This window comes from Hemitrygon akajei, chromosome 12 (assembly GCF_048418815.1).
Source record: "Hemitrygon akajei chromosome 12, sHemAka1.3, whole genome shotgun sequence".
NCBI classification, from domain to species: Eukaryota; Metazoa; Chordata; class Chondrichthyes; order Myliobatiformes; family Dasyatidae; genus Hemitrygon; species Hemitrygon akajei.
The window spans coordinates 58,671,893-58,686,940 of NC_133135.1; the positions used below are offsets into that span (position 1 = coordinate 58,671,893).

Genomic DNA, 15,048 nt, shown 5'->3' on the forward strand with positions numbered 1-15,048 from the left:
CCTCTACACCTCGTCCTTCACCACCATTCAGGGCTCCAAGCAGTTCTTCCAGGTGAGGCAACATTTCACCTACAGGTTTGTCAGGTCATCTTTTGAAGGTGCTCCCAATGTGGTCTGCTCGACATCAAAAAGACCCAGCAGAGTTTGGGGTCCATTTTGTTGAGTCCCTTTGCTTCATCTGCTGCAGAAGGTAGAATCTCTCACTGGTTACCCAGTTCAATTTGACTTCCCATTCCTGTTCTAATATGTCCATCATGGCCTCCTTTGTTGCCACTTTCAGACCATACTCATGTTGGAGGAGCAACATCTCATTTTCTATTTGTGGCCTCTAACCTGGTAGAGAAATCAATGTTTATACTAACTTCTGTTTCTTCTTTCTTTTTCCTTTCCCCATTCTAGTTCTCTTCTCACCCATTCTCTTCTCCTCAGCTGGCCATCTCCTTCCACTATTGCCTCACCCCCTTCCCTAAGAAGCGCGTCCCAGCTTCTTACTTCATCCCATCCTCCCCACTCACCCATCATGCCCTTCACCTGGTTACACCTATTACCTGCCAACTTGTAGTTTTTCCAGCCCACCCCTTCTTATACTGGTCTCTGCCCCCTCCCTTTCCAGACCTCGTGAAGGCTCTTGGCCTGAAACATCAACTGTTTACTGCTCTGCATAGACGCAGCTTGACTTGATGAGTTCTTCCAGCATTGAGCATGTTGCTCAAGATTTCCAGCATCTGCAGTATCTCTTTTGTTTATGATCTATGTTGAGCAAGCAGTTCCATCTTTTCTGTATGTGCAGGGCGAGTTATCATCTACAGATTAAATGCATATCAGTTGCTGATATTTATGCATTAAAAGAAAAATATATCACTTATTTCTAGATTTTGACATTTGGACCCATTAATTAATTTTTCAAACAACTTTAGAGCTAGAAATCTCTGAAAATATGGTAATGGTAAATCTCTTGCTTTAGCTTAAATTATAGTAATTAAATCTAGAGGTCTTTAACTGTGGTCTAGGTTCTGAGCTGCTTGGTGTTATATTGCTGTTCCTTTAGATTTATTGTGGCACTGTCATCAAGAATCTCTTGTTTACTCTCTAGTTTAAATGTTACGAAGATTGAATACTAGGTAAGTTAAAACTGCTGTTTACAGGCCATCTCAGAGTGTATTTTCATTATTTTTTAAAAAAAACTTTTGTTCACTGTTTTTGACAGCAGAACTTGAACATTTAATATGATAATAAAGAGTCAGCAGACCTTATGGGCCAAAGGACCTGTAATGTGCTGTACTGATCTGTGTTCTAAGGCATTAAAAGCCCATTTTGAAATCACCCAGACGCTGAACAAGGAACATTATTGCCTTCAGTGGATTTGAGTATGTGCCTTGAGTTTGATGTCAGCCTGCACTGCCTTTTGCAATTCAGCCACATGCTGAAATATTGGAAAATGTCTTAAATACCAAGGAACTCTAATATTCCATCTCAGAGCTCAGAAAAAATAAGAGGGGCGCTCTGTAGAAAGTTGCTTATATATTCAGTGGCTTCTTTATTCAGTGCACATTTACAGGCTGTTAATGCAAATATCTAGTCAACCAGTCATGTGTAGGCAACACAATGCATAAAAGCATGCAGGCATGGTCAAGCGGTTCAGTTGTTGTTCAAACCAAACAACAGAATGGGGAAGAAATGTGATCTAAGTGACTTTGACTGTGAAATGATTTTTGATGCCAGGCATGATGATTGGAGTATCTCACAGACTGCTGATCTCCTGGGATTTTTCACACAACGGTCTCAGAGAGTTCACAGAGAATCATGTGAAAAAACCAAAAAAAATCCAGCACTTTTTCTGTGGGTAAAAACACCTTGTTAATGAGAGAGATCAGAGTAGAATAGCCAGATTGATTCAAGCTGACAGTACCTCAAATAGCCATGTGTTACAACAGTGGTGTGCAGAAAAGCATCTGTAAATGCACAAAACATCAAACCTTGAAGTGGATAGGCTGCAGCAGCAGAAATCCACCCCTGTACCTAATGAAGTGGCCACTGCATATATATTGGTTTTGGTGTGTGTGAAAGAAATGCTATTAGAAAGTAGCTAAGTATGTGCTGTCGTGTAAATTCCTGAAAATGGGTAACTGCTTTCTGTGTTTCTGGCCAAAGATGCTGTGTTGTGGTTGTTGAAGCCTAATAAGACAAAAATGGCTATTCTGAACAAAGTTATAGTTGCCACTTGCCTCCCACAGCAGGTAACTTTAAAAAATAGAAGGATTCACCCCAGTGATGCATCAGCTGATGCTGCTCTTTGGCGGAATCTTCATTTAGCATTGTAAAGAAAAGTAAAATGGTTAACTGTTTGAATATGTTAAGCACAGGGCAAAGAAAAAGTTTTATAATTTATGAAATGCCATTGATTTAGAATAAACGGGTTGTGATATTCACCTGAAATTTATGAGTACCATGCACACATACTTTACATATTTTAAGCTTTACATATTGCTGTGTATCTAATTTAAAGCAGTGAATGTTTTCAACATTCTATTCCATATTTATCATATACTACTTATGCATGCAAGCAGCCTTCTCCTAGACCTTCACCAATTTTGTTTTAATGTAGTAGAGGGAAGAGACATGAGGTGAGCATATCAGAGGTTTTTGCCTTTTTCGTTGACTCAGAATCGTAGCTCAAGTGCGATGAAGCTGGTAGGAAAGGTGATGGGCTCGGGGCTACACAACCTGGTGGTGTTGTGGCTCATTTTCCAGGTATCAAAGTGATTCATGCACTGATGTACTTAACAGTTCATTGCTTTGATGGTCTGTTTACTCTAATAGGGTTGAAAGCTATTGCAACACAACAACAGGCTTATTTTACAGTGAAAAATGTAAATCTAAGATGTCTGAATCAATAGCTGCAAAGAGAAAATGCAAGTTATGCTATTTCAGAAAAACTTTTTTTTATCAACGTGGAAGGGTTTGTGTTTTAAAAAAAACTGCTTTAACTTTTTATAGATTTTGGCTTTAATATTTAACACTTGACATTTGTTTTATCCTTGTTTTGCTGCACCTTTCTGTTAATCTGGTTGATCTGCCATTTCTATATACAGGTATATGCAGTGTACAGTGGATTTTTAAATCCAGAATGTAAACAACAATTTGACACAGACCTTTGTGGCTATGTCTTCTTATCAGGAAAACCCAGGTTTTATATGGTCGTTGCTCTGTCAGCTTGGGCAAATTTCACATCAAGTGAAGCTGAATTTTCCCTCTGTGTTTGATTACATTTAATAGAGTTCATTAGATTTTTGAGATCCTTTTGGTAAGTGTGCTAACCGTTGGGGCAGTGTTCATTGAGATAAGGATAACAGTAAGTTAGATGCTCATTTTTAATTGAATTATTTGTTCCTGGTCTGGTTGGTTGTGCAAACTACTTTAGCTGTACATCTTTTCCAGCTTCCTAATTATTATCTGTATGCTGTAAAGTGCATGTAACCAGCTCTTGCATGTCTTATAATTAGAGCTTTCCAACATCCCATATGTCCTGATAACTTGTATAAGCTGAAAATCATTGGCTAACACACTTAACCACAATGATTCAGTTGTTCATGGTATTTTGAACAGTCATTGACTCAGTATTTCCTTACCAAGTCTTGTGTAAGCAATGTACTTTAGATTTCCTGATGCCTCAGTTAGAAAAGTTAGTATAAGCTGAAGATTGTTGATTTACACCTGTTGATACTTCAATGTGAAAAAAATAATGATGAAGGCAATGCTGGACTTCAGTTGAGGTTTTTCCATTGATGCAATAAACAAGGCAGATCACTGGTGGGAACTTGGAAAATACAATGGGTATAAAACAGGCCATGGTGCAATTTGCTGCACATCAAAATCTCTGTTATTCCTCTGTGTGTGTCCATAGCATCCATTCTGTGAGTTATTATTGTACGTTGATTGATTTCCAGAACCAAGCATGTCATATTTCTTCAGGTTCTTCTTTGGCAACTGGCATGGATCCAATGAAAATGAACAACCTGTCTGGAGACATACTCCTGCTCGAAAGCAGAAGAATAATAGTGACCCCCAAAATATGGAAAATGGAACTCCTCTCTTGGATGCAAATTCCTTGGAATATCTATTTGCTCAGGTATGAGTTTTGTTTAATGATCTTGAATTTGAGGATGACCAAAACCAGGAAGTTCCTAATCTATAAAGACCATATTTTAATTTGTTGTTGAATCAAATACTTCAACAATCCTTGTAAACATTAATAATTCCTCATACGGTTGAACATAGATCATTACACAATACCCTGAATTGTGCATGCGCATTTAAGTGGCTACCAGTCTGACTTATTCATCTGTGCACTGTGGGTACTTGCACTCAGTGGCCATTTTATTCAGTCCCTTCTGTACCTACTGAAGTGGCCACAGAGTGTATGTTCGTGGTCATCTGTTGCTGTAGCCCATCCATTTCGAGGTTCAACGCATTGTGCATTCAGAGATGCTCTTCTGCAAACCACTGTTGTACAGTTCTTTGAGTCACCTTCCTGTCAGGTTGAGACGGTCTGCCTGTTTTCCTTTGCCATTTCTCATTAACAAGGAGTTTTTGCTCACGGAACTGCCACTCACTGGATGTGTCCAGTTTTTTTTTGTAACATCCTCAGTATACTCTAGAAACTGTTGTGTGTTTATATATAAAAAAAAATCTCAGTAGATCAGCAGTTTCTGAGATACTCAAACCACCCTGCCTGAACAGCAGCAATCACGACATGGTAAAAGTCACTTAGATCATATGCATTCCAAATTCTAAGGTTTGGTCTGAACAATGACACAACCTCTTGACTACGCCTGCATGCTTTTATGCATTGAGTTGCTGCCACATGATTGGCTAATTAGATATTTATATTTACAAGGAGGTGTACAGGTGAACCTAACAAAGTGGCCACTAAGTGTATTTGCAGTTATCTTCATGATTCATTGAAAGAATCATTAATTGTCCAAGCCATTGATTATTCATGATCTTTTCCACTAGCTCAAACAAGATTCCAGTTCAAGACTGGTATTGCCCCTTATTCTCATTTTGCATTCCATAGATTCACTTTACAATTCCCTAGTCTGCTCTTCTACCTTTGACTCCTGCTCCATTATCTTACGGTATTTTCCCTTGCATTTGCATGAAGGAGGTGCAGAATCTGTCCTGTTATAATTTCTCTTACTAACATATAGGGACGCAAATGTCTCTAATTCCTCAGGCATTTCTCCGTCAATCCTTACCAATTTTTATCATGGAAAGCATTCTGTCTGAATGGATAATATCTGCACGTGACTGCAAGAAACTGCAAATATTTGTGGCCAGGGTTCAGCACATCACAGCAACCAGCCTCCCAATGCAAACTCCGTCTATTTTTCTTGTTGCCCTCAGTAATGCAGCCAGTATCATCTAAGAACCCATCTACCATGGACATCTCTCTTTCCCCATCTCCCAATGGGCAGAAGATAGAAAAACCTGAAAGCCCACACCACCAGGCACAAGGACAGCTTCTATTCGAATACTATCAGTTTCTTGAAAGGACCTCTTGTATGATTAGATGGACTCTTGGCCTCACAATCAACCTTGTTATGATCTTGCTCTTTAGCGTTTACCTGCACTGCACTCTTTTGGTAGCTTTTACATTTTATTCTGCATTGTTATTGTTTTACCGTATTCTAACTCAAAGCACCGTATAATTGTTTTATCTTTACAAAGAGTGTGCAAGATAAACTTTCCACTGCATCTTGGTATGTGAGAATAATACATCAATATCAATGCATTCTTCCAAGTGAAGCAACTTCTATTCTAGACTACTACATTTAGATCACAAGTCACAATCTTGTGACTTCCTCTAAAATGGGGAAAACAAATGCATATTGGGTGATCACTTTGCAGAGCACTTGCTCTCTGTCTGTAGGAATGAACCATTTATGACTGCCATCTTTTTCTCTTTTCCTTTCTCTGTACAGAATATTGTCTGGCCTGTCGAATGTGTCCGCCTTAGTTTCACCGCACAGCTGCCTAGACTATTTTATGCTGCGTTTTTCTCAGGTCTGACAAAGAGTCCCTCATCTGGATCACCAACTGATTCACTTTGCACAGATGCTCCCTGATCTGATTAGCTTTTCCAACACTTCTTTTCAACCTTACCCCCCCCCCCCCCCATGCATAAGTCTAGCCTGCTGGGTGAGTTCTCCCACCTGAGCAACTCATTACACAGACCTAAAAACTAGAAACTTGGTGAACCAAGAACTGTCCCTATTAAGTCATTTTGATTCATCTTAACACTGGCACTTCCTTTATTCTACATATTTCTGCCTCACCTTCCCTCATACAGAAAACTAGTTTGCATCCCTCACTTTCCCAGTTTCAGTAAAGGCAGCATATCTGAAGTATTGGATGAATCAAGATTAGATTTATGTTCACAGACAGTACTGTACACATGTATATAACCAGGGTGCCCAAGACTTTTACATAGTACTGTAGTGATTTTATGTAAAACACTTTACTGCTGCTACTAAAAAAAGTATAAATTTCATGACATAAGTGAATGATGATAAACCTAATTTTGCTCCGGGTCTCTATTGTGAACTGAGAATGGGAGGAGAGTTAGAAACACCAGAGAGACATTCTGTAATGATCAATAAACCAATTGTGTGGAGTCAAATGACCCTGCCTGATGTCTCAGGGCTGGCTGTGTCTACACTCGCACCACCCTCTCCCACCCTGGCACTCCTTCTCTGCCACCTGTCCCACACCCCTCCTGTGGCATTCCACCACATACTGTGCAAAGACATAAAAATCTATAAATTGTAAAAATAAGTGAAGTGCAAAAAGAAAGGAATAACAAGATGGCGTTCATGGGCATTCAGAAATCTGATTGCATACATGAAGGAGCTTTTCCTAAATCAATTAATAAGTCATTCAGCTCCTGTACTTCATCCTGATGGTGGTAACGAGAAGAGGGCATGCTCCAGATGGTGCGAGTCCAAAGGTGTCAGATTCCAGGGCATGTTTCTGATGGTGAGGTTCCTGAGTTTTTCTAGCATTTTCTGTCTTTGCTTCAGATATTCAGCTTCTGTAGTCATTTTCTAATTTGAGTTCTTTCAGAGAGTGATGGTCCTCTGGGCAAAAGGTAGTTATGAAAATCATGCCAAAGTGCAATATTTGTTTGAAGCTTATAACTGTTGTTTTGCTTTAGGGGCAGTATGATTTGATTAAAGGCTTGGCACCTGTTCGAGATCCCAACTGTGACACTGAATTTCATGAGATAGAGAATGAGTGTCTGGGAATGGCTGTACTGGCTATGACTCATCAGGCCCTTAACCGCAAAATCCCATTGCACGAGATCTCCAAGGAAATGAGGTGAGATTGTGATTACATAGAAGTAGAGCAAATGGCAATGCTATTTTGGAATGTAATTTCTTATGTAATATAGTCTCTTAGAGAATTATTCTCAGAATGAAGAAAGTAGGTAGATATTAAAAATGGGAAATGGTCATGAGATTCAGTAACTGTCTTCTTGCAGTTGACTGCAGTCACCTCAATCTATTTTTGCTGTAAATCCTTCAGTCTTTCTCCTGCTGGAAATGTACAGTATTTAATTGTTTTTGAATCCATTCTTATAATGATCTGATCTAACCCTTGTTCTTTCCTCAACTCTTTGAGCGATTTTATCTGACTGCCAATTTTGTTACTGGAATTCGTGCAATGCTTTTACACATTTCCTGTCCACAAAACCTTATTTTCCTGTTGACAGGTTGCCTCACACTATGTAGGTTTTCTCTGTTGAATACTGGTCAGCTGACTGATGGGGGAGAACTCCTAAAAACTGAACAGCATTGACTTCACAGTATGTTCATTGGCCACCACGGTTACAGAAGGTGTCCAACAAAGCAATTAATTGCAATGGTTTTGGTCTTTCTACATACCTCAAGGATCCAGGTCTCTGTTTTCTGATTGCAACCACAAAGGAAGACTAAAAGGCTTCGCAATATAGTGGCTGTGAGCAACTTACGAACTAACACGTTGATTTTTTAAAAAATTTCTACTTATGAAGGATGCAACATTTAAGTTTTTAGGGAGTTAACCCCTTATTTCTATATTATCATACATTGCATTGTACTACTGCTGCTATGTTAAATTCCATGACACATGCCGGTGATAATAAACCTGATTCTGATTCCAAAATTAACTTACTAACAAGTGAATTACTATTGTCATATCCACTTGTCTTAACTCGCATGAATGACCTTTGATTTTAAGGACAGATAGCTGTTTTTGCGCAGAGAGAAATTGAAGAATAGATTGGGAATATTTCATTTACTGATTGCTGCCTCCCTAATGTTCAGTTATTCACAACTGAAATGCTTCAGAGGTAAAAAAATTGTGTAGATCAGAGTTTTCAAATAAAGTTACTGTGTCACTTTCTATTAATTATATCTATTAAATAGATGATTTAGCTTAAATGACATTTCCTTAATCTCCAGTACCTCTGAGTTAATAACGCAGAAGCCCGCTAAGGGGAATGATTTACACAGTGAAGGCTCCCAGACTCAAAAACAAAACAACTCTGCAGATAGATTGATACGATGAAAGGTTGTGTGCTTTATTTAGGGCACATGAGAAACTGCCAACTGTAGTGGGGTACGCAATGGACAGTGCTTCTGTCCAGGGTTATTCATGCATGTCCAGCTTTTTACTGAACTGTGTTTGAACACATATCAGATGTACAATGGAGAAGAATAAAGTCTATATAATGGATAGCTAGTCTGCTGCGACAGTTTCCTGCCCGATGCAGGCTAAAGCTGATTTTTTTTTTTGTGGTAGATTTCATTTCAGTCTGCATCCCATTACCCCTGTATCACCTGCTATAGTCTGAATTGTTTCATCATCAGTTCAATTTTTAAAAATTTTAAGCCTATTGTGTTCACAAGTGAAGATGGGAAAATAGATCTGTCAGTCAGCACCATCCACAGTGTGGTTTTGGGTATAGCTGCTAAAGGGCACGGACAAAGAAGTGCTTTCCAAGTAGGCATCAGCTAGAGAAAACTTTCTTCAATCAGAGCTTTTATCATGGAGCTCTACGAAAAATCTCATCTTGAATCTCAGCCTGGATGATTTTGAAAGCTCTTCTACCATACAAATTCAGTACAATTATTAGTCAGATGTATTTTCATTTTCAATCTCTTTGTGTTACTTTTAAGATTGTCTTCGTATTTTTTTTCTTCTTCATTACGGTGAGGTAGTTCCTTTCGCTCACTTGAAGGAGGCATGTATGATACTGTCTTCACAACAAAATACCTAATCAACCTCCCAGATATGTTGGTGAACCAAGAGTGCAGTGAGTGGGAGGAACAGATGGAAAAGTATTAGAGTAGAAATAATACCTGGGAAATTAATAGAGCTATAAGCTGACAAATACCTAGAGCCTGATAATCTACATCCCAAGTAGTCAATGCACAGATGGTCATCCTTAAATTCTTTAGACTCTGAAGTGGTTCTGGAGGGTGACGTACAAAACCCCAGTCCTTAAAAGAAAAAGAAGGGGAACAAATCACTAATGACAGAGGTACTGAAATGCAGGAGTCATTATAGAGAAGTTAATAACAGAGCACTTTAATGGGATTAGAATGTGTCAACATGTTAGGATGACAGGAAAATCATATTAAACCAATTTATTGAAGTTTATTTTGAGAAGATAACAAGTAGAATGGATAAGCAAGTGGATATGGTGTATTTGGACTTCCAATAGACTTTTGATAAGGCCTCATAGAGGTTGGTGTGCAGAGTTAAAGTACCTGATATTGAAGGTAATATATTATCAAGGATTGAGAAATGATTAATATACAAGAAATAGATAGTAGGAATAATCATTGCTTTTTCTAGGTGGCAGGCAGTGACTGGGACCCTGCTATTCACAACATATGCCATTGATTTGGCTGAGGAAAATACATGTAACGTTTCCAAGTTTGGAAATGACATAAAATTGGGTTGAGTGGAATGTCAGTAGAGGTGAGCGGAAAGGGGTTCCATTGTGACTTTGACAAGTTGGGTGACTGGGAAAATGATAAATAAAACATGGATAAATATGAGATTAAACAGAAAGGCAGATGAGCTGAATGAAGATGGATTGGAAAAGGGGAAGATGAAATGTGTTCTTGTACACCAGTAACTGAAAGCAAGCATTCAGATGTAGCAAGGAATAGGGAGACCTATGACATGGTTCATTGCAAAGCATTTGCATACAGGAGCAAGGCCTTGCTCTTTGGTCACACTTCAACTGAGGATTTGTGTACTGGTGCATGAAGATAGATTAGGTTGGTAGGACCATGATTCATGAAGATAGGTTAGTAGGACCATGATGCATGAAGATAGATTAAGTTGGTTGGACTATGATGCATGAAGATAGATTAGGTTGGTAGGACAATGATGAATGAAGATTAGGTTGGTTGGACCATGATGCATGAAGATAGATTAGGTTGGTAGGACCATGATGGTTTCCCCTGGATGCTTTGGTTTCTCTCACATTCCAAAAATAAGTGGTTGGTAGGTGGCTTGGTAACAGTAAAATTGTCCCAAGTGCTTGTGAGTAGTAGAATCTAGGAGGAGTTGTTGGGAAAATAGAGAAAATAAATAGGATCAACTTCAAAGGGTCCCTGATTACAGTCTAGACCTGTTCTACCCTTTATGACTCTAGATGTGTTCCCTGATGCTTGAGTGGTCGAAGAATTTGGAGGGAAGGCATGAATAGAGTATGAAAGTGGATAATGAACCATGATCATCATGATCATGTTGAAAGTGGGCTTGAACTGAATGGCTTCTCCAGCCACCATTTGCTCCAAAACTGGGGAGCGTAGACTGCCAGTACAAATCTGATAATGGGTTTTTCTTTTTGCTGCAATATTCAACAAGTGTGCAGGAACAAAGCAGTACAGAGGGGAGTGAGCAATAGGTAGCATTCCCAGGTGGAGATGGTTGCTGAGGTTGACAGTATCATAGAGTTCTTCCAACACTACCACTATAAAAGCATTCCAATGCTTCTGGGATGGATTTCTATAGGGTTTGGGGCACTGTTATTATACCTCATGGGATGATGAATTAATTTGGACAAGAAGTACACTTTATAGGACAATTATCAGACGAGTTCCTTAAATCCAATTTAAAATAAAAGGAAGTTGCCAAGCTAATTGAATTTTTTCCTTTGCAGAAACATGATTCAAGTACAAGGTAGCATGCTATTGTGAAGTGACACTGTCTTGTTTCTTTCAGTTACCAGAATTACATTCCTGAGACACTGAATTTAAGTATCAAACAGCGAAACATCCTGACCAGGTGTCGAATCAATAATGTCTTCAAAAATTTCCTGAAAGAGTTCAACAATAAGACAGTATGTGATAGCAACGTATCTCCTCATGACCTCAAAGTCAAGTACCTAGCAACCCTGGAATCCCTGACTAAGAATTTTGGAGCAGAAATATTTAAGCCAACAAGTCTATTGATCTCAGCAGAAAATGAACGCTTGATGACCAGCTATGAGCCTATTGAGAAGGAACAGAAGGAGAAAGAACATGAAGTGATGATCACAGGAAGTATGGGAATTATGTGGAGACGCATACTGAAAGAGGTACTGTGAGTCATAATTTCTCATTTCCTCCCAGTACATTGTTTCCTGTATGAGAGCTGTTGTGGCAGCTTAGGAGCTTATGTACTGGTAAAATATTCAGTTTTAAAAGCCCAACTGTCTGATGCCCACACTAGTCAATATCTGCCGAGTGTTAGGAAGTAGTAATGAGAATGGGTTACTCCTTCACTCTTCTGTAGTTGTGAAGAATTTTATTTTAATTCAGCCACTCCAATTTTAATTGTTGTGACTAAATCTGAGACTTTAAAAAAAAATCTGTACTACCACTTCATTTCATGTGTTAGTTTATTTCTATTTGCGCTATAATTACAGCTAGAGGGCCATTGGGGCTTGTGAGTGATGTACATGAGACAATATTGAGTGCAGAACAATTTGAGTTTTAGTGTCCAGTTCCAAGACCATTTATCGGTTGATAATGTTTTTCTTCAGTCTTACTGCACAACACTGAACAGGCCACACCTATGTGACATTTTGCTCATTCCCCTACACTAGGCCCTTATTTTTCTGCACCTTGCTGTTTAGATGCCCACCCAAAAATCTCTGAAATTTAGTAATTGTGTTTATTTCACCGCCTCCACAGTATAATATCAACCATTTTTGTGGAAAACAGCCCCCACCCCACGAATCCCCTTCAAAATTCCTTTCCCTTACCTTGAATTTATGCCACCTTGTTCTTGATATTCTAAGCATTGGATAAATATCCTGACTCTTTGCTCTATCCTATACCTCTTGTGAGTTTTGTATACGTCTTTCAGGTCACACCTCAACATCCTTTGCTCCAGGGAAACCAAGACTAGCCTTTCTAAGGTCTCACCACAACTCTAGTCCTTCAATTCAGGCTGCATCTTAATGAATTGCCTCTCTATCAATTCTAGCACAATCACATCCCTCCTAAGATGTAGCAACTAGAACTGCTCGCTATGCTCCAAGAGGGGTCTAACCAGTATCATGTAAAATTTAAAATTTTATATTCTGTGTCCCACGCTATGAAGGTAAACATGCCAAATGGGCACCTTTGCCATCCTTCCATCTGTATTTCCACCCTCAGTGAACTATAGACTTGAGGTCCAAGGTCCACTAGAGTATTATGCTCAGTTCGGGTTGCCTCATTAGAGGAAGAATGTAGAAGCTTTAGAGAGGGTGCAGAGGAAATTTACCAGGATGCTGCCTGAATTAGAGAGCATGTCATATGGGCTGAGTGAGCTAGGGTTTTTCTTTTTAGAGTGATGGAGGATGAAAGTTGGCTTGAGTAATGCACGTAAGATAATAAGAGGCATTGCTAGAATTGGTGCCTTTTTCCAAGGAAGGAAATAGCTAATACAAGGAGGCAAAATTTTAGAGTGATTGGATTATGTCAGAAACGAGAGAAAATCTGCAGATGCTGAAAATCCAAATAACACACAAAACGCTGGAGGAACTCAGCAGGCAGAAATGCCCAAAATGTCAACTATATGTTTTTCCATAGATGGTGCCTGGCCTGCTATGGAAAAATATATACAGTTGATGTTTCGGGCATCTCAGCCTGCTGAGTTCCTCCAGCATTGTGTGTGGGACTATGTCAGAGGTAGTTTTATTTTAAACACAGAGTGGGGTGGGTGCATGCATTGTGCTACCAGGGATGGTGGTAGAGGCAGATACCTGAAGGACGCTTAAGAGATTCGTGAGCACGTGACTATGCAGGAGGGAAGGGTTAGATTGATTTTATTAAAAGGTCAGCACAGCACCGTAGGCCAAAGGGATTCAGTTCAGTGTTCGATGTCTCTCTGTTCATCAACATTCCTTGTTGTTGACTGCAAATGCCCTGCCTCAATTTGACTTCCTAAAATGCATCATTTCCCACTTGCCAGGTTTAAATTCCAACTGCAAGTGCTAGCTCCAACTGTTCTTAATAGATTTGCTTTTCCCATTTGTCCTCTACCAGATGTTTTGAGGTCTGCAAGATTTAAATTTAACAGTGTCATTATTTATCAATACTAGACAATCTGTTGCAGTATTAAGCATATGGGGGATAAAAACTTACTCATAAATAAAGGGCTCCTCTTACCCATTAAGAGTAAACAGATGAAGAAATAAAATGCACTCTTTATTTCAAAAGTAACTACATGCCTACATGAGCTTGCTGTAATTAAAGAAATGTAACAATCATACATGGGTCTCCTGGGTACTGTCACTTTAAGGACTTTGTTTCCCAGGGTCAGGTAGGGTTTGGGCTTTGAGAATAGAAGGATGAATAAATGAGCCATGTAATCTTCCTGGTGTGGAAGTTTGGATGAATATAGCCTGTAAATCTAATTCAAAGTTCAAAGTAAATTTATTATCAAAGTACATGTTTGTGACCATATGCAACACGGAGATTTATTTTCCGGTGGGCATTCACAGTAATTACAGAAAACACAATAGAATCAATGAAAGACAGTTCCCAACAGGATGGTCAAATGACCAATGTGCAAAGAGCAACAAACTGTGCAAAGACAAAAAGAAATAACACAAACTATCAAAAATACATAATAAAAGACCCAACAAATTCAAGATGCTAAGTGTAGAAAATGCCAAAGAAAAACCAGAAGCAATCCAACACCTTACAGGATCCTGTAGCAGCTTAACACATCTGATTACTTACACAGGCACAATGAAGTTGCAAACATTGTTCATCAAAATCTTACTTTAAAATACAAACTCATAAATGAAATCACACCTTGCTGTAAATATAAGCCTGATCCAGTTTTAGAATCAGAATACCACAAATTATGACTGATCAGTTACTACAGAGAATGAAATCCATAATAACTGTCTGGATATAATAATATGGGATAAACAAGAAAGAACAAGTTATTTAATAGATATAACCATTCCCAGCACACATAACATGCAGAAGTCAATAAATACACCATAAGAATGCTGAATTAAATGAGGAAATTGAAAGACCTTGGAACATGAACCAGGTGTACATTGTCCTGAGAGTATTACCCACATCTGGTATCATCTCAAAGGCACTACACATAGCATTAACCAATGAAGGCATTAAACGAGCAGTAATATATATGTGAATCTTCAGAAAGCCACAATACTACACACCATTAGAATAGTCCGAAAGTTCTTAGCAATTGAGAAATGAGCGTTTTTGGCTATGTCCTTACCTCAGGTTTACCAACTTGAGCTGAGATGATAATAATAATAATAAAGCTGGAGGTGGAGAGTCCTTGAAAGTGAGTCCATAGGTTGTGGGAACAGTTCAATGATGGGACAAGTGAAGTTGAATGAAATTATCCCCTTTGGTTCAAGAATCTGATGTTTGAGGGGTAATAACTGTTCCAGAACCTGGAGCTGAGGCTCCTGTACCACCTTCCTGCTGGCAGCAGGGGGAAGAGAACACGGCAGGATCGTGGGGG

The 15,048-nt window shown here is 39.0% G+C and overlaps 1 protein-coding gene across 5 annotated transcripts in view; it reads left to right on the forward strand.

Annotated features, from left to right (window-relative positions):
* The window catches only part of jak1 (Janus kinase 1), a 150,983-nt gene that overhangs the window by 82,762 nt on the left and 53,173 nt on the right, over positions 1-15,048 (forward strand). For all 5 annotated transcript variants that reach the window (XM_073063190.1, XM_073063189.1, XM_073063191.1 and 2 more), the window contains 3 exons: positions 3,973-4,129; positions 7,217-7,380; positions 11,287-11,641. In XM_073063190.1, coding sequence (XP_072919291.1) covers positions 3,973-4,129; positions 7,217-7,380; positions 11,287-11,641 — 676 coding nt within the window. The remainder of the gene's footprint in view (positions 1-3,972; positions 4,130-7,216; positions 7,381-11,286; positions 11,642-15,048) is intronic.